General features: G+C 48.8%; 2 protein-coding genes across 3 annotated transcripts in view; one reads left to right on the top strand and one right to left on the bottom strand.

Moving 5' to 3' along the window:
• Positions 1-19,608, bottom strand: part of LOC135895995 (FRAS1-related extracellular matrix protein 2-like) — a 215,392-nt gene extending 195,784 nt beyond the window's left edge. For both annotated transcript variants that reach the window (XM_065424268.2, XM_065424269.2), the window contains exon 1: positions 14,601-19,608. In XM_065424268.2, the coding sequence (XP_065280340.2) occupies positions 14,601-19,542 (4,942 nt within the window). In that variant the 5' untranslated portion in view covers positions 19,543-19,608. The remainder of the gene's footprint in view (positions 1-14,600) is intronic.
• Positions 1-24,744, top strand: part of LOC135895998 (polyunsaturated fatty acid 5-lipoxygenase-like) — a 443,319-nt gene that overhangs the window by 115,466 nt on the left and 303,109 nt on the right. The gene's annotated exons all lie outside the window — the stretch shown is intronic.

The raw sequence follows: 24,744 nt of genomic DNA, 5'->3' as shown, positions 1-24,744 counted from the left end.
AACCACCTGGGGTTCCTTCACGCGCGCCCAAATCTAAGTACACGAACACTCTTGCACTTCGGCACAATCCGCTGCAGTCGGGATCCAACCTGCGGGCTAGAGCTCAGGAGGCCATGCAACGCCATAGCCACTAAACTACCGCAGCGGCTTAGGCCCTCAGTAAGCGGTTGTTATAATCGCATCAATGAATAGCTGATCGCCCATTAGTATGCCGAATTTCATTGCTTTTACCGTTGCCTAGTTTATGTTTAATTAACCAGCACATAGCGCTTTCAGAAATTCAGCTACTTCAAGCTGGCGTATAGCACACGCTTGTTTTTTCGTGCTGCATGGACAGAGCATTCGTTACGCCACTACATCACAGGTTTTATGCTGTGAGGGATCTGCTTATGTGGGATTGTGTTCACCGGACATGCTATACCAACGTTGAACTCTTTATAAGCACCTCTCTCGGCGTGGGTAGAATTCATCGTTTGTATGCAACATTACGGGTCTGAGACAAAAAGAGTTCGACTTCAAGTAAGGTTAACACTGTTCTTCGTTTCATTCAAGGCGTTTCTCTTCTCGTCGCAACGTTTAAGTCGCTATCCTTCCATTGTAGAATGTTTCTCTACTCGAGTCTCCACTTCGATACTGGCAAGTGGATGGCAGGCCCTCCCTCCGGCTCGTATATATAGCTGCTGCAAATCAGGGGCACAACGTGGCTGCTGCTGAACGAAATAATTGCACCCAGGCGCTCTCAGCATCCACTGACATCCACTAAAGTGAAGGCATGCTTCTCAAGAAACTAGTCATCCTAGGCATCACCGAGGAGCGTTATTAGACAGTTTTACTACTGCGTCATGACGATACGCACGCAGCCCGCAAGTGCTTTTCGGAACGTAGGAGCGCGTGTCGTGTTAGGGCATGTAGTAACTGCGAAAGGCCTACGTACGTCAGAGGGCGAGCGTTAGACGCCGGGCGCGTCGGAACGCATTGGCCGCCTCCGCCACTACGTCGAACCGTCGTCGGTCGAACTAGACGCTCTTCTCGCTAACGTGATGTAACGTGTGGGCGCGTTTCCGCTTCTTCGAACTGTATTTAGGCCTTTAAAAGACTCTACTTTTATTACCGATGAAATGCACGAATCATATCGGGAAAAATAAAAACCGAGTGCTCTCTTTCTGAGGCTGGCACGGTCATTGCGACGAACTGCGCCAAAAGCCGGTCGAGCCTTTCGCGCAAACAGCACACACTGAACACTTTCTCAGAAACAAAGTTCCTACTTTTGCTACGCATTCCCTCGGTGCACGATCCGGAAACTGCTTTTGCGCGTTCACTTCCCGTGGCGCAGCCAAATCATAGGCCATTGAAAAGTACAGCCTTCCGCTGGTCGCCTTTGACGCTGCCATTTTGAGAAACTATTTTGTCTCGTGCTCTCCCGAACAAACGAGAACCACTAGAGCAGCACGCAAGGCTCCCTACGTACGCACGCAAGAATCGGATGCATGCGTACGCAGCGGACGCGTACGCATCCCGTACCGTTCGTGTTGCGCTCTGCACATGCGCACTTTGCAGAAAGTAGCGATCTTACGTACGCAACGCCGTTGCGTACGCTACGTACGCAGTACTAAAACTGTCCATTGAGACGCACTGTCTTCTTCGGCCAAGAAGTAGTGATATTGATACGGAACAGCCGCCACAATGTGGCTACACTGAGGAGGAAGAAGACGACGTGTGCCCCGCTTGATATAGCGTCGCCACCTTGGCCACCGTTGGTCCACGTGTACATATATTGTAAATAAACTTGTACATCAGCTATAAGTAACAATATTAACCTCGATGAGAAAGCCATATGCGAGTCGAAGAGTTTTAAAAATATAGGCGTAGTCTGTCTCAGTCTATACCTTTTATCGACACGCTGATCCGGGTCAGAGCAATGCGAACGAGAATGTGAGAGGCCGCACCTACGCATCGCCTACACCCGCTCTCTAGCATATACGCAACCTCACATAATCATTCAGCGATGTTTACTAATGCCGTGCACTGCACCACACGCACAAGCTAAAACGACGTCCCTTTCGTTTAAGTGGCTGTCGGTGCTGCTTTACGAGAAAAAATGAGTCAATTTCAATTTTCTTCTTCTTCATCATCAAGTGTATACGTATAAACGGCCAGCTCCCAGCATGCGCTCACAGCATGTCCTCGCGCTCCGCCGTAGGTTGCAATTTGTAGCCGGCACAGAGCGCGTCGCAATCGTAGTGTACGAATTAAAAGAGAACAGCGCCGACAAAGACGCGCGAATAGGGCAGCCCTGCACCGGCTCGCGGCGAGAAAGTGGACGGGGAAACGAAGGAGCCCGCATATCGGGGGGGCTCGCCCATTTCGCAACGGGTGGCGGTAAGTGCACGCCGGAATTGAACGGCCGAACGGAAGGCGAGTTATTTGTCGGCCAACACGGCCGGACGTTGTTCGGCGCGGAACAGCAGGAACGCCCGGTGGCCGAAACCCAGCGCAGAGAACGTGTGAGAAACGGCCGCTGACAAGCGGCGAGGTTTTTCCGGAGCCACCGGCGAGAAGTTGCAACACACTTCCAACTGGGCAGCGACGGCTGCCCTAAGCTAAGCGCAAGCGCACCTCTCGTCGCCCACTTGCTTTTCTTCGGTTCCGTCTGGGGAAATATATAACCACGGCGTCTCGGAAAGTACGTATCTCTCTGTCGTGAATGGCAGAAGCCGTGCGTTACCTGTCGCCGTTTGTAAGCAGCAGATGGAGTCACTTGACTTGCTCGCATTCATCCCCCTCGCACCGAGTTTCGCGTAACATATTTCGAAACATGCTCTCATTTCCCGAGCTTGACCAGCCTATACCTGCCCCTCCCCCCCGGCTCCCCCTGGGAGAAGCACTTCCCGCCTATTGTCAACGAACGACTTCCGTTTTTTTCTGTGGACAAAGGTTTTACTGCCAGGTTATAGCATAAAAAGAGTGTATTTTAGTTTACTTTAGAACGAATTTTGTTGCAACACGATTAATGAAACACAGGTGTTGACAGAAAAAGAAAAAGACGCGAAAGAGGTGAAGGGATCGGGTGAGGTCATGACTGACACAATCAAAAGGAAAAATACAAAATTCTACTATATTATTCCTAAATGTGCCACATGTCACTTTTAGCTTGTTCTAAAGATGGCGGCAAGTAGTCCAAGTAATTGTATCAGAGCTGGATGATAAAAAAAAAACGTAACAATTAAGAGCCAAAACGACGGAGGGAGTCACATATATATACTTTTCTATGCATGGTGCATTATTATTGTGCAGGTAATATCGCCTACATCTGCAGCAGCGTATTTAAAGTATAAGGCCTCGCTCATATATTTATTCGTTCTTTGCATCACGTGTCCTGGCCAAGAGCAATTCCTCGTAATCATCGCCTGCCTGCGCTCGATCCGTAATTTGTTGTTTTCGGATCTCTCAAAGTTTCGCCTGTCATTTTCCTTCCGTCGGGCTTTGTTACTTTCCTTTCAAGCTTATTGCTACTCTCCAATCTTGAAGCCCGTAGGTTGGTGCTGGCTGAACAAAGGGATTGCATGTTTTCCGTTTCAGTGCATCGGTATGTGTGCAAAATATAATAATCATTATCACTGCCATCATCATCATCAGCCTACTTATGCTTTTGCACGATGAAGGCCTCTCCGCCAGCGATCTCCAATTACCCCGGTCTTGCCCCGGCTGATTTCAAGTTATGCTAGCAAATTTCCTCATTTCCTTACACCACCTAACACTCTTGCGCCCTCTGCTGCTTCTCCTTTGGCACCCATTGTGTTAACTCTGACAGATCACCATGTTATCTGTCCTACGCATTACAAGGCCGGCCCAGCTTCATTTTTATTTCTGTTAAGGTCAGATGGAACACTCGAATCCCCGTTTGCTCTCTAATGCGCACCACTGTTTTTCTGTCTCTTAAAGTTACGCATAACTCGGTGCGTGTAGGGAAAACTGCACCTCGCGCAGGGAACGAGGGACGGTCACTAAGCCGTCTACACACTGCGAGCAGCCTTGGCGCCAACAAAATCACTGCGCGCAAGATAACACAAGAACACCGTGTTACAACTAGCGGCCCCTACAGACTCTGACCGCATGCCCTCTCCAGAAAGATGAGCTAGAGGCGCGGAAAACGAAAAAGGTTTTGCGGAGAGAATTTCCGCTAAACAAGAAACACGAGACCCCGAAGACTCTCGTCGACAGTTTTCTCATGGTCGACGGTGCACAGGCCAAAACAAATACATAAACGCCATGGTAAAGTGTGGGCGAGAAGTGCCAGAATGTGATAAAGAAAGCCGACAAAAAGACGCCGGCGTGCTTTAAAAAAAAGTGAAAGAAGGAAGAAAGCAGCCGCTTCCATATTCCCGCTCGCTGCTTTTAACCATATATCAGGGCTTTTTTGGAGCCTGACTCATTATAGCAGGAAAAACGTCAGCGAATAAAGAGAGGAGAAAGAAAAGAGAGCGAGAAAAAGAAGAACGAGAGAAATGCGAGCAAAATATTGTAGCCCAGCAGCAGCGAGAACCGAAGCCGGGCTTCGTCTAGGCACTCCAGCCCTGCGCATCCGTCACTGCCTTGTCGCGGCGTCATTCGAGCTCCGCATCTGGCCCCGAGACAAAGGCCGCCCCTCGGGCTCGAGCAGCCGAGCTGCAGGACTGCTAGGAGCCGCAGCAATTTGAAGACCGGCAGCACACGCCGTGTGCCGAGTTTAACCATGCCTGCCACCGACATACTATCCTCTGAAATCCAGCCACCGCCTGTGACCTGCCGGATAGCTTTTTTTGTCAACGAAGTTGACGACTCATCTACTAACGTTTTCCGCACTGGCTTCATGTTTTCCTTCTACAAGCTGCATTTAATCAATTCGAGAAAGTCTCGCTGTTACCAAATTTCGAACGTGTCCTGTTCATCTTTTTCGTGTCCTCGTCTGAAACAGTTCGTTCACATTGACAGTTCATTGTGAGCAGCAACCTGCGTAAAGTGAGTTCACGTGAAGTGACTAGATCACACTTCGGCGTTTCGTCACCAAATTTTTGCATGCGTAGATGCGGTCTGACAGTGTCCGCTTTGTCTTAATGGGCACAGGTACCAAATTTCTAGACCCCTTTCAAGGCAAAGGCCTTAAGTGGCTCGTTGCAATGGCTCATACCCGAAAAAAAGCGGCGTCTAGTCCAGTGATGCAAAAAATATGATAATTAGCAATGGCTCATACCACCGTCAGCAAGCAAAGATGCAATGGGCGAATTGGCTCCGCATTCGGAAATGCCACAACACGCGCCTAATTTCATCAAGCCGGCGACGCTAGTTTTCAATGCTGCACTACGTTCCAGCGCACCTTCAGTGAATATGGCTGAGACATGGCAAAGTGAAGCCAAGAAACCACGGGTCGACGAAGACAGGACATGCACCTATGAGCTAAGTGAAGATGAAGACATAGACTGTGAAGATACGCCGTTCCCCTTGGTAATGTATACAAAAGATGCTACCTGAGGAAAATCCAGTTGTATTCAGACCCTCACAAAAAGGCCGCAACTTCTGGCAAGTGAACCCAAACCGCACTGCGTGAGAAATTGTTTCCGCGGAAAAGAAAAAGGTACGGTCGTTCCGCGTGAATGGAGATGGAAGTTTCTCTGTCAATTTTACTTCACTTTCGTCTGCAAGACATCTACTGTCGATGACTGAAATGGCTAGTTTGGGAGTCAAGCCATTAATTCCGGCCTCTTATACCAAAAATGTTAGCAAGATATGCCATGTCCCAGTTGAATACACAGAAGAACAACTGGTTGACTTCCTGAAGGATTTTGGCCTGACATCTGCGCGTCGTCAGGCGGGCTACAATCTCCAAGAACACGGAGCGATAGAATCACGCCCTCTGAGGTCCGTTATTCTTCATTTCAGAGAAGACAAACCAAAGCCGCAAATAGTGCACTTGGGTTTCACGACTCATCCTGTAGAAGAATACCATGGTCCTGCCCTGAGACGCTACAACTGCCAGAGATTTGGACATTCAGCGAAAAACTGCCGCAGTTCGCGCTGCTACAAGACATGCTCGGAAGACCACAAACATTCAGAGTGCAAGACTGTGTGTCAGCCAGTGTGCCAACTGTGGCGGAAACCACAAAGCTTCCTACTCCGGGTGCCCTCAGAGCAGAGCTGCCTCAAAGTTACATAGACATGAGTTGAAATACGGGAATGCTGCCTCCTCGTAATGCGCTTGATATTGTAAGATATGCGCCTCGAACTTCCAACAAAGAAAAATAGCAAGGGGACAATTTGAACTTTTCTATAGCTCTAAAGCACTCAAGTCGACAACGTTCTGACAGCGAGCGACACGATCCATCTTCTGAGAATGCTACTCATCTTGCCCAGGCATCGAGTCAAATACGCCGATCTTCTCAGCAACGCGCTATGCCTATGCCACAGGAACCTCATCTAACATATGAGCGACTACCTTAGCATTCGCCTCAATCCCACCAGTCATCCTAGCGGCCATCCCAGTCAGCTCTTCATCGACCTGCTTCGATCACACAGGGAGCTTCAGCGTCTTTGGAGATTATGCTTCTTTACCCGTGGCACTGATGATCCTGACCATGCTATTCCCAGCTCTGCGTGCAATTCTCAGTGCCATTCCACACGCAAACAACCCGCCAGAGGTAAAAGCACTGCTTTCTATGGAATCGTGGGTGCTTCCTCAACCACCAACAGCTCCACAGCAGGCTTACAATTAATAATCGTTACAACAATGTTTCATATTTCAGTGGCATGCTAATAGCCTTCGAAATAAGTCAATTGATTTTCGCAAACTATTAGCTCAACATGACTTTCCTGTTTTATACATACAGGAGGCAGGCGTACGAAATGACTTTCGTTTTTCAAGCTATGTTATACATAAATAATCGCGCATTACTTGAAGTAGCCGAGCCATGTTATGTGTGAGAAAAGACCGGGCGTCCTATATAATACAATCGAGCGATTTAGATATACCGGAGTTCGTAACATGCAGGATGAATGTTAGAAATACATGCGTCACAGTGATCAGTCTTTATCTACAATGTTCTAGCAAAATATGTGTAGACAGCTTGATGAATGCGTTTGGTATCGCAAACTCACATGTGCTGGTTTGTGGGGACTTCAACGAACATAACGTCGTCTGGGGCAGGTGAATATAATGATTCCCGCGGAAGCAATATAGAGTGTGCCGCAGAAAAAAAGTAATTTGATCGTATTAAATGACAGCCCTCCAACGTTCTTGCGCGGGTTTCGTTACTCAAGCTGTATAGATGTCACGCTCACAAGAGCTTCTTGATGGCGTTCAATGGTCAACGGACACAGAAACGCAGGGTGGTGATCATTTTCCTGTTCTGGTGAAACTTCGTCTCATATGGAATGAAAGAAACCGGCGCTACTCAAAATATACTAATTGGCAAAGTTTTCGTCTAGATTTAAGTAACTCACTAATCAAAATCAGAACTTTCAAAGTTTTACAAATATATTGTGTGAGTCTTACAAGATCTGCACAAAGCAAGTCATTGTTCCAAAGGAATACGCTGCAGTTGACGGGGAATATGAATGTCTAAGAGCAATTAGAAGACGCGCAGAACGTGCTTACCGCCGCAGTGGAAAACTGGATGATTACAAGATGGCACAGAAAGTTCAATTAACCTGGCGCAGACGCTCGCAAGAACTATGTACGAGAAGGTGGTGAGTATACTGCGCATCGTTGTTTCGTTTAACTCCAGTTGCCAAAATATGGTCAGTTGTGCGATCTTTTAGTGGTCCAGTTACCCAGAGCCATCCTCTCCGAGCCCTTGCCGTAGCTCGAAGCACTCAGAAAACATCTGTTGCTGACGAATTCTGTCACCTTATACCTAGACCAGGAATTCCTTTTACTTGCCTACAGTTTACCAGGTCTGCAACACTAGCAGAACAAAATGTTCGTGCGTGCTTTATGTCACCGCAACCTCACTTGACTATGAGTTTAGATGAATAGAAATGTTCTCTTTCGTCATGCCGTACAAAGACAACCGCAGGCCCAGGCGGTGTTACGTATGTGATGTTAAAGAACCTAGCTTCAGCAGGTTAATGGCTCTTTTGGAGATATTCAATGATATCTGCATTAGAGAGACTCCTTCAGATTCATGCAAATTAGCTCGGGTAATTCCAGTACGGAAACAAGGAAAGTCTCCCCTTTGTCTAGACTCCTACCAACCCGTTAGTCTTACAAGCTGTTTTTGCAAACTACTGGAGAAAATGGTAGACACTCGACTACAATGGTGGTGTGAACACACAAATGTGCGTTCACACCGATTTTGTGTGAACACACAAAATCGGCGTACAATGGATGGAGTATTAGACATTGTCACATGCGTCAAACATGAACGAAGGTGCGGAAATATGACAATAGCAGTATTCTTAGACATTCAAAGAGACCCGCCGTGGTTGCTCAGTGGCTATGGTGTTGGGCTGCTGAGCACGAGGTCGCGGGATCGAATCCCGGCCACGGCGGCCGCATTTCGATGGGGGCGAAATGCGAAAACACCCGTGTACTTAGATTTAGGTGCACGTTAAAGAACCCCAGGTGGTCAAAATTTCCGGAGTCCTCCACTACGGCGTGCCTCATAATCAGAAAGTGGTTTTGGCACGTAAAACCCCAAATATTATTATTAGACATTCAAAGAGCATTCTTCACTGTAAGTCACATACACGTCCTTGCTGGTACGTTAGAGCTTAGCCCGCACGGCCGAACACTGTGATGGATATCAAATTACTTGAACGAAATAAAAATATTTATGGAAAGAATTGAAGGAGAGAGTAATTATCACAGCATCACGCAGGGCGTTCCGCAGGGCAGTGTTCTCAGTCCGTTCTTGTTCAACTGTGTCATGGCAGCCTTACGACAAAAACTACCGTCTGGCCTACAGTATTCTCTGTACGCAGACCAAGCATACATCAGCAAGCCGCAGATTCGAATTCGCATGTCCATAACTCTGCGCTGGCAAGTTCCGAGCAATGCGCGGCTGAGCGTCTGCGGCCCCGTCGAAACAAGAGAAGGCCAGCGGCGGATGCCACGCGTCGAGACTGGTTCCCCGCGCGCCGTCCGCCTCAAAGGCGAAACTCGCACGCGCTCGACCAACCTCCCCGAAGCGGCGGCGTGCACAGTAGACACGGCGTTGGGGAAACGGAGAAGCCCGATTGCTGATATCTTTCGAATTCCGTTCCACGTCGCCGCTCACACGGCACGTGCGAGTCGGACGCCAGCGCAGGGCGCAATGGCGGCGAGGGCTGCTGGTCGGGAGTGTGCTCCGTGGTCGGGGATCAGGCTCGTAAACCAAACAGGACCAAACTTGTTCCACTATTGGGCATGCGTCTCGCACTCGCCTTGTGAGGTCCGCGCGCGACGTCGCCGGCGCTGTCGCGTCGCTCAGCTGCTGCGCGCACAACGCACGCGACTGTGAACCGCTCTTATCTGCGCTAGCGATCGCGCGCTGCTACAACACCGGGAGCCACCGCGCACTCCGCTCAGCCTTAATCTTCCATCGAGTGCAACCGAAAGCGAAAAAGAAGAGACGCCGAAGTGGAGAAAGAAAGACAGAAAAAGTAGTTATGCTCCGCAAATGTCGCCCGGTGGTAGGAAACAACAAGTTCGCTGTGGAGACGCGCAGGCGAAGCACGAAAGAAAATAAGTGGGAACAGAACGGCGGACGCAAACCTGACGAGGTCGTTGTCACGACGGTGACTAATGTTATTGTGGGCGAATCTGGACCTGAGCACAGCGACATTGATTTATGTTTTCTGTCTCGATAGCGTCTAGTGCTCTCAGGGGTGGCGGGAGGAACGCGGCAAACGACGCGCATTTTCTGTGCACGTGTGCGGTCTGGACATAAACGCATTATGGTCCTACGTAGAGGCTGTAAAGACCATCCCCACGAATGGCTTTGCGATGTCTCAGGGAAAGAACAATAGCCTATGTTTGTGCTTAGCAGCACACAAGTCGAACCATTCTCTCAGCCGTGCGTGTTTAAAAGAGGTGTATTCTGTGTGTATAAAACAGATTCATTCATCACAGTGCTCGAAAGAACCATTTGCAACAGCATCCCACACATACAAATGAACATGCTAGCAATGAATGGCCTATGACCACAAGCCATGTGCTGCAAATATTATCGAGCAATATACAGTAGGAGCATAATCTGGTCAAGACAGCGTATGGGTTGTGACCGTCATCGAAATATGTTATTCAAGCAGAACTAAAGCTTTATAGGGGAAGGATTAACGAGTGATCGCGCTGGAGCAATGAAAAAGAATTGGTAAGGAGAACGAAATAAAAATAATTATGGAGCAAATCAAGCTATTGCAAGTGCACTGCAGCTCCGACAGCATAGAACGAGATTAGTCAACATCACACGAGCAGGGAACTTGCATAAAGTACACAGAGTCCGGCCCGAGCAAGCGCTCTCTTGTGTACTAATTTGCGCCAAGGCAGATGGAAGGAAAACAAAAGAACTAATGGATGATGATGACGAGGAGGTTAAGCAGAGAGCACGAGTGGGATCCTTTCAAATGATACCACTGACTCGCTCGCATCGTGGTCACCAGTTGGTCCGGGCTCAAATTTATTTCCTGGTTTCTCTTTCATAACGAGAGGTAGATTTAGACGCCTTTTACTTCTAAATTTTAATGAATCATCCCTACTTACCGATGACGATTTTCGAAATATAAAATTTCCGCGGAACACGAGCAAATTACAACGATGCGAGGTGACATTATCAAGCTTCCGCTGTGGAGTTCCCCGCCTAAACTTTTACCTTCATGAATCTGGTTTACCCATAACTAACCTCTGCTCTATTCGTAATTACTCAGAAACTAATCTCCATTTCTTTCTTTTTTGCCGTCAATTCTCATCACTACGCAGAATGTTTCTCATGTTTACAACTGGTAATCTGGGCTTAGCATTTACAACACCAAACATTTTGTCCTCTGGTGCCTGTCAATTAGGCACAAGCCATGGGCTGAATCAGCTTAATCTATTTAATGTCGATGCGCTTAGATTGTCTGCTGGCTCTGTTCCTTTATTCCGAAATATATGATTCCAGGACACGAAAAGAAGGGCTACGACTTTTCAGTGGCAAAGTCGTGCCCAGTTCCGTGAGATGCATCTTGTCTGCCTCGTAGTTGTGCAGTGAAAAGCAATGGTCCCAGTACTGCCCACTTCAAGAGTAATGCCCAACAATGATTCCATGGTAACGCACCACTGTTCGTAGTTTAAGGGTTGGTTCTGTGTGTGTTTAGACGCTTGTAGAAGTATGTAGAAGACAGATATGTATGCGTCATAGTTTGAGCCAGGAATAGTAGTTATCTTTCGGCCCTTGTATTTATGGAGTATCCCAACAGTTCAGGTTCCTTCAAGGGCTGACTATCACAGTGTGAGCTGGAAGCCAGTGAAATAGGATGTCATATCATTTGTTGCGGGTTTGATGGTGGTCCTCTCTTATCTGATACATACGAACTCGTCATAAGTCGTGTCATGTAGGGCATATAGAAAATTCAGAAAGGCTGACCATGCAGTCCGAAATATTAGCCATTTGTGGTGCTACTCGTGCAGGAAATACTTTAGGGCAGCATAAAGGCAAAACACGGGGAATGCGGGAGATGAAAATTCAAGGCAATGAGCAACACGAGAACAAGGTGAGAGCAGGAGCCAACGTTTCGGCAAGTGGACTTGTCTGTTAGGCAGTAAGCTCTGCTGTGGCTGATGTTGTCCTACGTGAAACTTTGTTGTAACTGCGCTAGGATTGTAGAAATGACAACCGCGCCCGCGGAGCTGACGGACGAAACCGCCCCGTGAGAATAGATGTGGAACCGTTCTCTATGCATCATATTCGACAAAAGCATCATCTGCTCTTGATTCGTTTCGTTCCTGAGTGATTAGTTGTTTTTTTTTCGTAATGCCTGCAATAGGGAATCACCCTTGAGGTATTTGGAGGAACGACAGTGGAGGTCAAGACCTTGCTACGGGTGTTTAACCACATGAAAGACAGACTTGATGCTAACTATTTACAAACTCTACCTTTTACCTAGCTTTTTATGCAGTGCGTCGTTTATTTATTAAAAAAATATAGAAAGCAACGGTGGGTAGTTTTGGTCGTTTATTCATTTTTGAAAAGTCAAAGAATGCTGGCGCGACGATAGCTACCCAGTACGAAAGTAGAAGCGTGTTACATAAGCAAGGAAAAACACACACACACACACACACACACACACACACACACACACACACACACACACACACACACACACACACACACACACACACACACACACACACACACACACACACACACACACACACACACACACAAACACAAACACACACACACACACACACACACACACACACAACGCGCGCGCTCGTGCGAGCACACACACGAAGACATACATGTTCACTTGAGAACCAGAGAGGCAGCACTTCGAAAAAGAAAAGAAAGAAAAGAGAAAGAAAATAAGAATACAAACGCATCTCACTCATTTTGGTACGGCCATGAATTTGTTTGGTGTTATCAGAATCATTCAATGTTTGTTCGCTACCTATCTAACCGGTTAACAAAAGACAAAAGTAAATGAACAAATGCCGGCAGTAGCAGCGATGAAGTAACCTTGTCACCAGCCATGCAGAGGTGCTCACACAGAATCTCTCTTTGATACAGATGATGAATCGATCGGTTTCTCTCCGAAGTGCTAAGGCGCGCTTTTGTTTCTTTTTTATTATTAGCTTCGCAACCAGCAACTGATGGCATAGCTTAACTTATTTATACAGGGTAGCCAACACGCGATAATCTCTGGTTAACCTACCTGTCTTTCCTCTGCCTTTCTTTCTCTTTTTCTTTTTAACTTATTTACAATACCATTGTATCATTGAAGCCTGATATGATTTCTGTGGCAGGAAAGCATGACTGATGGTCAGACATATGCAGGCTAAAGCCCGGTTAAACCTCGCAGAAATACTCAGGCTAATATGGTTTTCTGTAACTGTCCTCTGGGCCTCTATTATTTAATTATAGAGGCTTTTTGTGAGTAGCCCGACGGCGTGACATTTGTTCTACCTGAGTGAAATTAGAAATTTCGGAGCCGAGCTATGCAGTATAACGAGTTGTGTTTTACAGCGATAACAAGAATACCGTAGTTTTTTCGGCGTCCGGCAACAGAAACGGACTTTGCGATTTCTAACAAACTTATACGTGTGATGCGGCAGTGCATATGTCAAAATGCGAAAGAGATTAGAACGCTCGCCGTGATTAATAGCGTAACGTTAAGGTTATCGCACTATATAGGCAGGAGAGGTATCGGCGCTAAAAGCAGCTGCGCTCTCGATGGGGCGGACACGTGTAGTTCGTACACCCGAAGAACAACATGCGTGCGAGGAGCGCCGGATGGAACAGCAACGAGAATGTAAACGGCGCCGGCACGAAACGACCACCGACGAAGAACGTTCCCGGGATGCTGAACGAAAACGAGAATCGTGAGCCCCGACACCTCCGAACGAGCAACGACACCAGATTCGCAAGGCAAAAAAAAAGGAAAGAAAGAAAAAAGAAAATGACGATTCCACTCTGTGAAGATGAAATGACAGCGAAAGCACTTTGCTTTTCGCAAAGTGTTTTTTTTTTGTTTGTGAGCTTAGACTTTCGTCAGCTTTCGCTGCCATTGCATCTTCATAGAGAGGAATGTTTTTTTTTTATCGATTAGAATAAAAATATCGGTTGTGGCACATAGCTGAGCTGGAGCAAATAAGGTGGATTACTTGCAAAGGCAGGCTCCATGACGAATTGCAGTGTTCAGTTGCCGGAATGACAAGTTTTGTAATTAGGACACATCTTAATATTGCGAAATAAGGAAGTCGGTCACTTGTGAATTCATATCTGCTTAGAAATAATTTGACACTAGCATAAGTCCTGAGATACTCGTCTCTAAAATTTACTACAGATAAGTGTACATTGGCATTTTAATTAACACCTTCCCAAAGCCTCCCCCGCGCAGTTCAGGACGAAACAAATTACCATGTCTGTGCGTATTAGCAGATTGTAGGAACGATAGTCTTAAATAGTACTGCTCATCTAGAAACTTCTGTTCAATGAATAGCACTTCGTTCTACGTGACTTCGTTAGTGCAACATTATTACTGCATTATGTACTGTAAAGCGAATAATTGAAATTTAATTTCCGATTGTTTCCCAATGATCAATTTTAGCACGGCGATTTGTCTTGAAAGTAAAGCCCACCCCTTCTAGCAATAACCCCGCATAGATGGAACAGCAGTACTATATAAACAGCACGCCTATATAAACTTAACAAAAGGTGGTATACTGACATTGAGAAAAAGAAATACAAGCGTGATAAGTTCTTACTGGTCCGTGTTGTTTCAGTAACTGAACATTAAAGCTCGACGCTGTTTCAGTATTAACTAATGAAAGGATACATTAAAGTGCTGTTAGCACTCACTTGCGGATCCTCCTGTTTTCAACTTGGGTGTTGTACAAAAATGAATCTGTCACGCGTCAGGACGGCACAAAGGGAGCACGATCTCACCTTGCGTGAATTCCACGACGCTTCGGTTGCCGACGGCCCGATTGACAAGGATTCCGTGGCTTGGAAGCAGGGTCACTACGTACTTCAGCCTGGCATCCACGCTGTCGCTATCACATGCGCGCAGCACGTCACTGTTAAAGCGGAACCCGAGCCGGCGTGAGCCGTCCAAGCACGAGAGCGCGAAGGCTCCCCGGTTCACCGCCATCTGGGGAGGAGTGTCGTCCACCGCGGCCACTTCGACGGGGAACAGCTGCGGCTCGCGCGTCGGCTGCTGCACGCTCGGGTGCACGTAGAAGTCGCGGTGGACGCCGTCGCTGACCACGAAGGTGAAGTTATCGCGAGTTGTGTCGCTGCCGTCGTGACAGTAGGACAACCTGTTGTCGCCCAGATCGGCCATGGTGAACGAGCCGGCCTCGCGGGACCTGTCAATAATTAGGCGGCCGTGCACCGGCCTGTGGATGACGCGGAAGTGGACATTGCTGTCTGGAGTGTCCATGTCGTCCGCCTTGAGCTCGAACGGCGTGATGAGGCGCTCGGTGCCTTCGCGGAGCCTCAGCGGCGAGATGAAAAGCACGGGCTTTTTGTTGTCCACGTCGGTGATGGCGATTCGGAAGGTACGGAACACCGAGTTACGGCCGTCACTCACTTCAAATTCGAAGCTGTCGAGCTTGCTTTCGTCCTTGCTGGTGTGAACGTAGCTGATTTTGTTCCCCGCCAAGTCTAACTGGGTGAAAGATCTGATGATCACTCCCGGGGCGTCCGAGCTCTCGAGGTGACCTTTTGCGGGTGAATGGGTTATGGTGAAGCGAAGCCGCTCGTCGTTGCTGTTCAAATCCGTCGTGCTTAGTGCGGCCGTGGTGAGTGTCACCTTGCCGCCCTCGGGGAGTCTTACTCCTGTATTCACCACCTCAGGATAAATCACGTCGACACTCTCGATGGTCACCCAGAAGTACTGGTCGATAAGCGAGTTCGTGCCGTCTGTGACGTCAAGCCTAATCAGATCTCGTACTCCGGGAGCTCCGGTATGCGCGTACAAGACGAGACCATTGTCGATATCTTGCTGAGTAAAATTAGAAGCTAGAGTTAAATTGCGCGAAGGCTGGTAAGTGGAGGAATTCAAGAGCTGCAGTTGCCCGTGTCTGGGTATGTCTCTTATTATGTACGTCAAGCTCGAATCATCTGAGTCGATGTCCTCTGCTCTCAGGACGCGGTTTGTGATGGCTTTCTTTTCTTCCAGTCCAACCTCCAAGCCATCATTGACAGCGAGCCGGGGTGTCTCGTCATCTACCGGCATTACGACCACCGAGATTTGCTTTCGACTTTCGTATTGCCCGTCACTGACAGATAGCTCGAATGAGTCTGTCGTCGTCTCGCTGTCATCATGTCGGTAGACTACAAAGGACGGTGTTGCGACGTCGTCCCTGTCGAAGGTTTCTAGTTGCATCGTTCGTGTCGACAATATCTTCCCGTGCAGAGGCGCCTTCGTGACCCGGAATGTCAGCCTGTCACTGGGCTTGTCCATGTCCGCTGCTTGCGTCACGATCTCCTCTAGCGACGCATCAGCGCCTTCCGACACGAGTATCTCGTCTATCGTAATCTCTGGCTCCTCGTCGTTCTTCGGCGTTATCTGCACGTGGAACTTGTGCTTAGGACTAGAGTTCACGCCGTCGGAGCAAACAAAGGTAAAGTTGTCCTCCAGTGGTTCAAACCCTCGGTGTATGCTTTGAACGTAGTTTATCCAACCCGATATCACTTCGGCCATTGCGAATGCCGACACAGGCACGCCCACCTGCACACGCTCAGAGCCGGGCGACGGTGACGCGTTCTCAATGTACCCGTGGCTTGGCTGCACGTCGATGCTGCAGAGAATATCTTCGTCGTTCGTGTCCACATCGGTGGCAGAAAGGTGCACGCGCGTGATCGTGGCCCGGCCGCCTTCGGGAACGGCGAGAGACGGTCCGACTAGAATTCGCGGTGGCATCGAATCCACGGGCTCGACTTTCACATGGACAAGAACATCATCCATTCTCCTTGTTCCGGAATCGTCCGTAATGCTGAGCTGAAATATGTCGCTCGAACCGCTGACACCAGTCTCGATGCCACTGTGGACATAAAAGACTCTTCTCTTCAGCAAATCTTGCAGAGAGAATCGATTTGATTTCATTCCGCTGTTAAAAATACTGCCCTGCCTGGGAACATGTGTTAGAACAAATTCACAACTACTTTTAGGGTCATTCATGTTTTGTATACCGAAGGAGTGACTCTCCAATAAAACCTTCCCACCCTCTTTGGCAGTCAGAAGCAGGTTAACGGTTCCAGGCCTTTTTGGAACACGCGACTCGTCTGAATGTGGTTTAATATGCACCTTAACCGTTACCGGCACTCTGTGTATTCCATCACGAACTTCTAATTCAAACTTGTCCATTTTTCTTCCAGAGCTACCCATGTTTTCATATGCTAACTGACCACTCGCAATGTCTGAGCGTCTGAATGAAGCGTCTTCGTCCAAGGCATCTCCTGTCAATCGAACTGCTCCGTAGGCGGGAGCCTTAACGAGAACGAAGGTTAGCTCTTCGCTCGGCGTATCCGTGTCAGTCGCGTCGAGATCATCCAGGGTGATGACCACTGAAGCTTTTTCCGCAACATTTAGGCCGCGATTATGCACCGCTGGTGGTTTGTTGTCAACGGGCTGCAAGAGAATGGTGAAAACCTGGCCGGGGAGCACGTTATCGCCGTTGTCGCACACCTCGAAGTCAATGCTTATTATCCTAGGCACGATTCCCAGCTCCGCCGATGGGGGCAGGTAGCCGATTTTGTGGTGGTTGACTTCCGCCTGCGTAAACTCTGTGACTTCTGTGTCCGGCTCGTCCATCCGTACCACCGCGCCGGCGCTCATCGGGTTACTAGCGTCCGTGTCGAAAGGCGGCTTCGTGATCCGATACCGGAGCTCTTTTTCTTTCGTGTCTAGATCGCGGTAACGCAACTCCTTCTTCGTGATCGCCGTCAGCTGGAACTCCTCTACGAGGAGATGAAGCGTGGCGTCGGGATGCTTCTCCGGTGGCAAATCGTCAACAGGAAGAATCTTCACCAAGAACTCATTTATTCCGGATTCATTTGGCGGCTCGTTTTCGTCAGAGAGACGAAAGAAGACGCGGTCTGTGATTGCTTCGGACATGTAGTCTCCTGAATGGCGGTAGTAGAGGTTTCCTTCGAGCAAATCTACCTGCTCCCACTTAGTCACCTCTGCCTCGTATAAACCGTCCTTGAAAAGCCAATGGAAAGAATCGGGTGGCTTGTCATGCTTCTTCATCAGCAATGTGCCGTGTTCTGGAAACGGGGGCAACAGCTCGAAGAGAATACCGAAATCATCGCTGTCGACGTCGGTAGCGCTTAGGTAGCGGGATAAAATCTGGACGTCTTCACCCTTGCGGACGGTGATACCGGTGTTTATATCCAAGAGAGGCGGTTCGTCGTCAACTGGGTAAATAGTGACAGGAAAAAGAAATTCCACTTCGTGTCGTCCATCACTCATCTTAAACACGATGTTATCTGTGCTTGTACTGCTTCCGTCGTGTCGATATGCGACGCGCCCTTCATCCAAGTCAGCCGTCGTAAACAGATCTGCTTCATCACCATCCACCAGAATACTTCCGTGCCTCATTCCGTCAACGACAGTGAAGGAAACGTCTTCGCGGTTATCTTGATCCGAGACAGTTAAGCTGTCACCAATTTTCCTGAATTTTCCTTCAACAAGCGTGATTCCAGTGTTTTTAGTAACTAAAGGGGCCATTGTATTTGTCGGCCTCACGACAATCGTGAGAGAGAATGGGTCCGAAGCAGCACCTTCCGGATCGATCACCTCTACTTCCACTCGGAACACTCGCCTGTCATTTGATTGCGCAGGAGGAGGCACATAAGCGATTTTTAGTGCTTGCACATCCTTTTGAAAAAACGAAGTTGTTGGCACTTGACGGTCATCAGTTGTCACGAAATGTCCTTCTTCAGGACCGAGCACTGTTCTAAAGTTAAACAGCAAGGCCCCACTGTCGCTATCCGGGTCTTCTGCCGCGAGGACCGTGGGAGTCAGTGGGGTCATTATGAACTGGCTGACGTCTAGGTGAAGCTCGGACGCGAAAGTCGGCTGGGGAACAGAATTCTCAATCCCTGCATCGATCTTGACGGGTAGGTGAAAACGCTCTTTTCTCGATGAATGACTTGATGAATCGGTGACCTCTACGAGGAATGGCACGTAGTCCCACTTGGATGAGTGCGACTCACCGGTGTGACGGTACCGGACGTCGCCTTGCAGAAAAGACTCGCAGCTTGCGAACTGTGCCGGGACGTCACCGATCAACTCACCAAAACGGGGAAACCGGGGAACCTCCGACAGCACACGCACCCTGCAAACACTTCCCGGTTCCACAGCACTGAAACTAAGCACGTCTTCACTGATGGGCTGGCTCTCGCCACCCAACGATGGCACAGACAACGCATTCACTTTCACTGCGATCTGATACGGCTCGGGTGATACCTCCACCGACAGCAGCAAGGGCACTATCAGCGTCTCGTTCTCGGCCTCGTACTTAACCAGCAGTCGCACCCTGTCCAGGAGCGGTGCGATCTTGGACCCAAAATGCGTGTAGGACACACTGCCGAAGCCAAATCCGCACGGAAAGGACGAGGGCTGCAGCCTTCCGGGCCGACTCCAGGACAGGGCTGAACCAGGCTCGCCATCCTCTGCCTGAACGACGTGCACGTGGCAGCGATCTCCCGGCGCGACCCGTATCCGCAGGTCCTCCGATGGGCTGAGAAACACCGAGCGACCCAGGGCCACGGTCAGCGGCTGGTTCCTGACGACCACGTCGGCGGCTGCGAGGGGGCGGCCGGCGGCGCTGGCGACCAGGGCCACGACGGTGAGCCAGCGGAGGAACCGCCGCTTCATGAGCGATGCGCTGCGTCCGCCGGCCAGAGGAGATCGCGGCGGGAGCAGCGCAGAGATGCTGCCGTCTCGGCGGTAACTTTCATGTTTAGGTGGTCTCGCTGGGAGCGCCACCGGGCTGCGTTCTTCTCGCCCTCGGGTCCTCCCCCGTCGCCTCTCTCCTCCGGCGCGTCACCCGCAGGCGGGAGGGAAACGTCCCACGGCGGGTATCGCTCGACGCCCTCCCGTGCCGTTGGGGGGAGGGCAGTCCCGCTACTACAAAAAGGAGAAACTGCCTCGGCTCTCTTTCTTACTTTTCGCGCATTGAAAGGTGCAGTGAGAACGTACCGCGATTGTTTGGCCTTGGGGCAAGCCCGTCCCGTTGTGGCCGCACGGCGGACACAACACGCGCGGTTCGCCTGTGTCCTTCCCCGGGACTAGGTAAGCTGACAACTCCCGAGGGCATATTTCACACCCGATAAGAACTCCGTAAATGGACGGAGCGACCGGGTCAAATTTCCTCTATTGCCAGCCCCCTTCGCACTTTCTACTCTACATATATTCATTTTTTCCTTCAGAAGCATAAAAGTCGAGTGCACTTTCCAAGGATCGCGTTGGACGTCTGACCTCTCCCCTTCGAGTATATTCGGTTGTTCAATATGCAGGTCAGAATCGTGCATATTGCCCAGCTCGATAACTCGAGGCGAGATTGCCAATATGTAAAATATGTTCCTGCATGTTCAATGCATAGTCTCGCCTCGAGTTCTCGAATTTCCTCGAGGCGATATCACAAAAGGCGTTGAACGCATTGTTGAGTTTTTTCGAGGAGACGTGGATTGAGAGATAGACTGAGATTATCATGCATTACATAGCGCACATGTGCAGCTTTCTTCTTAGTTGCTCACCTTTTCTTTTTGCTCGCGCCTCGTTCTACTGCCTTGAATTTCCTTTGCTGCCCCTCCTTTAGTCCAGCACGGGGTAGCCAATGCGCCGGCTGTAATTTCCTTGTCTATCCATCTCCTCCTCGAGGCGAGATGCTTACCAATCCCTGATGTTCGTTCTGAACAATAAGCAAAAAGAAATGTGTACTTGCCTTCACAGACTGTCATAATAAAATAATTATGTAGGTGCAACCCATATATTGGAATCTTAGAAGCGAACCTATTGTGAAGCGGTTAAATAAATGCCACGGCACGGATTACATTCTCAAGCATTTTGAGCCATAGCGATTACCTAGATGCCGTTGAAGACGAGGAGACCACCACCACGTGAGCCACGTGATTGCGCATCATACTGTTCCCGGAGTTGGCCCCCTTCGCTATGTCATTGTATCCAGGGTCGGTGCGCCGATTAAAGCAGGCCGATTATCAAGATGGTCCAACAGTCAAATGCACTTTACTCGGCGAAAGTCCGACCAAGCAGACGCGTGAAATCCCAAGCCCTAGGAAAGTAGGCATAGAAAGGTTTGCTTTAAAGAAATTGTGCTCTTGATGACTTATATTTGTCGTAGTGAGGATATTTAGGTATACTTTATTTTAACCCTGAGTTATTCCGTACAGAACAAAGCCAGCAGAAAGGACAGATATAAGGATACATGATAGAGCTGTTTCTGCATGTCAGCTATGCGGCAGGACAGCAGCACCCGCAGCCACGCCCAGGGAAGTCCGGGAGGGTTCGCAGAGAAAGCTTAGGAGAACCTTGATGAGTTATTGGTTGCACAAGCACACATTCGCATTGACAGCCACCGGAGAAAGGCCAACACATTCCTTCACGTCATGGCTACGGAGCGGATAAACAGTGAAGTACGATAAAGACAAGCTTCAGGTTTGAAGCACAATCCGACCATTCAAATAGAAAAATTTTGTTTTCTGCGAACGCGCTTAACATTAAAACAGAGCAGCGGTGAGTGACGAACTAAGGTGAAGCAATCTCTGAAAGCTCTAAATTATTGACATCACATCCTACACATTAAATATCGTAGCAAATCTGAGGAAACGTCAATCGAGTATACAAAAATAGTTTTGAGAGATTAGTACCAATAACCGAAATACAGCAAGCTGTCTAACGAAGAAAACATTTCTACCGGTTGTAGAGTCTGCGCACACTAGCGGATTGCGTCACGCAATAAGCTTGGTACCGTATACCGGCCGCCTATTTTATTCCTGCTCAAGAAACATAATGTGTTGCCACGAGAGAGAGAGAGATAATATGGGAGAAAGGGGTTAGCCAAGAAACATCGCATCCGCCAGCATCCTGCCATGTGTGCATGCATGCAGTACATTCATTAGGAATTTCTTGGCATCTCGCGAACACTTTGAATATTTGCGCACGATCAGGAGATGACCCCTGTTCGCAACGGTGCAGGTCCATGACGGGCTCATTAATGCGATTACGAGCTGCGCATAAAATAAGGCAGCTATTCTCTGCTCTTTTATGCGTCTTCCTAGAGAGCGTCCGAGACTCGCTTTTACGGCTCCTACTAGTCTCCGTCTGTGGCCGGTTCCCTGAAATGTTAAAGCGCCAAAAATAAAAGAGTACCCAGTAGTGCACACCGCGCCGTGTGCAGCATGCCTCGTATACTCACAGGCGCGCGCTTCCACAATAGGGTCGGGCGGGTGAGGGCAGCTCTCATTAGGTTCGCCTTGAAGCGCTTCCGCGTAACAGCGCGCGACATAATTATTTGCGGAAGCACCGCCAGCCTCTTCTGGTCTCGAATTTCGCGCGGCCATCGAACGGTAGTGAACGCAACGTTTCTTTTTGTTCTTGCAGAATTTGCGCTCGTCGGAATCGCTGCTTCGTACTCTCGCGTCTGCTTTGCTCTCCTGCGTGACGCAAGCCAGACGCTTTTGGTTCATTAGGGCGCCAGCTGCCAGGCGCTAGCGCGGAAGAGAAAGGGCCCCCGAGAAGCCTCATACGATGGCCACTCGTAGAGAGCACCGATGAGACTCGTTGTACGCAGCGGCGGCTTTGCTTTTTTCTGTGACAGTAATTCACTAGACAAAATAAGTTCTTTGGCAAATCAGAAATTGACATCACACAGAGGTGTGCGGACATATACCGCTGCTGTCATGTATTCTGCACTGTGTGTGGGTCTCGAAAGAGCAGTGAGATTTCGGTGCACATTACCAATGCCTATTCATTCCTATAGTAGGGATCGCGAACAGTGCGCCGTGCAACTTGTGCGCTTGCCATGAGACTCTAGGAGCACCTTCTGTGTCACTGCCCACCCTTTGACACTCAATGACGTACTCTACAAGCTAAACTCAACCTGCTAGATAATAAGGTGCTCGCGGAAGAAAAGACCCTTGGACCATGGCTTATGCGTTCTTGCATACAAAAGGCAACGAAAGCCTTTCTGCACTCCGTGAATGATACTGGATTGCATGAACGCTTGTGACAGTGGAGAGTCGTCTGCGACTGACTGCGATTAACTGAATATTATATTTCTTTTCTCTGCTTATCTATTCTTCCGCTTTCCTCCTTCCCATGTGTAGGCTAGCCAACCGGGAACGTCCTTGGTTAACCTCGCTTACCTTTCTTTCTTCGTTTCTTTCTCTCTCTCGGTGCATATTCAAGAAAGGAGGCAAGGTGGTCAATTAACGAACCCAACATCAGTAAGGGAGGGAGAGGAGGGAGAAAAGAGCGAGAAAGGATAGCTAACACAGAAATACGAAAGAAAGCGGATTAAAGAAGCACCGAAGGAGTTACGAAGGGCAACTTCCCAACGCACAAGGCTATGAAAAAAGAGGCGACTTATCCAAAGCAAACAAGCAGCATAATGAAAGTAGATCGTCCTCTGATTACACTCAGTGCGGCGTCTTGGTTACCAAATATTGAGCTGAAGCGAGCGTGTCCTTTTAATGAAACATAAACTAACCGACGGGAACAAAGTCAACAAGCGCAGAGCAGCGGCAAGGGCGCAACGCCGCCGCCTCTTCGAAGATCCTTCATTCGTTTAGGCAGTGACGATTAAAGCGTTCGCTGAAATTTTCAAGAAGCAAATTTGCTCTGGAATCGTTCCCCTAATGCTGTAGTGGCGGGATTAACTGCTTAGGAATGAAGCATCGTAATCATCGGAATGAAGCATCGAAGCTGGATGATGTTCGCTTGTGCTCGACACGTGTCCCATATTGTCGCGACATAATAGTTTTGGCCCATTGTTAGTTCCTTGAGTTTAAGTAGGATTCTGTGAACAAATAAAATGAAATGAGATGCTTCAAAACAGAACAACTAACAGAAATGCTGCCCCTAAAATAGGGTACATTTTACGGTGATAGATTACAAAACAGCGATGCATCAGTGTTTCAGATAGAAAACAAGGTATGCACTGATGTGAAACCTACCAACGAACTTTTCATACTATTTGTAGTAACATTCGAATTGTAATTTCAGCGTTTTATTCGTCCGGAATAGCAAAGAGCAGTGCAGTAATGTTGTGGCAGTTACCATCGCCACGCAAGCTGAGAATAAAAATTGGGAGCGAAGGACGAAGTGTCTTCTTGGTAGAACGCCTCTATCTGTGTTCCCTGGTTTCTGGCGAAATCTTCGGAATTTCATGGTGCCTCGGCTCGCGGTCTGGTGGCCATGGACGCGGAGCCTTCCAGAGGCCCTTCTGGCGAGAGGTCATCAAGGCCGTCCTCCACGAGGAAGAGAGGAAGCGTGCTCAGTGACACCGAGGACACTGAGCTGTACTCCATGTCCGATGAAGATTCATCGGATCATAGCTTCATCACTGTACGCAGAAAGAGGGACAAAAGGAGGACTTTCAACGCGAATACATCAACGCAAGTGAGCACGGCAAATCTGAAGTCAAGGCCTGAACGCTGGCCTCACGCCATCGGGTTCGTACCCGAGGAACCCTCAAGCAACCTCCGATCGCTGAACAGGCAAGAACTATCTGTTTTCTTGGAAGGGGTCGTGCCGAATGAAATTAAGGACATTCGGATAAATACACGCAAAAATGTCCTCGCAATCGATGTTTCCAACGGGAGTGCACTCGAAAAACTGAAGCAAATCTCGGTGCTAGGGCGCATCAAAGTACTTTCCTATATACCAATGGACAATGTATCTACAGCAGGTGTAATTTATGACATTGATGTCACCATTCCCAACGCGGACTTGCCTATCCTTGTCAAACCAGCAAGTGAGGTTGTTGTCATCACGCGTGTGAGCCGCCTTGGAACTTAGCGCTGCGTCAAACTGATTTTCAAAGGAGATTGCCTACCA

Source organism: Dermacentor albipictus, chromosome 3, assembly GCF_038994185.2.
Source record: "Dermacentor albipictus isolate Rhodes 1998 colony chromosome 3, USDA_Dalb.pri_finalv2, whole genome shotgun sequence".
Classification (NCBI taxonomy): domain Eukaryota; kingdom Metazoa; phylum Arthropoda; class Arachnida; order Ixodida; family Ixodidae; genus Dermacentor; species Dermacentor albipictus.
Note: the sequence above shows the minus strand (reverse complement) of the source record. Positions and strands in the feature narration are given on the sequence as shown.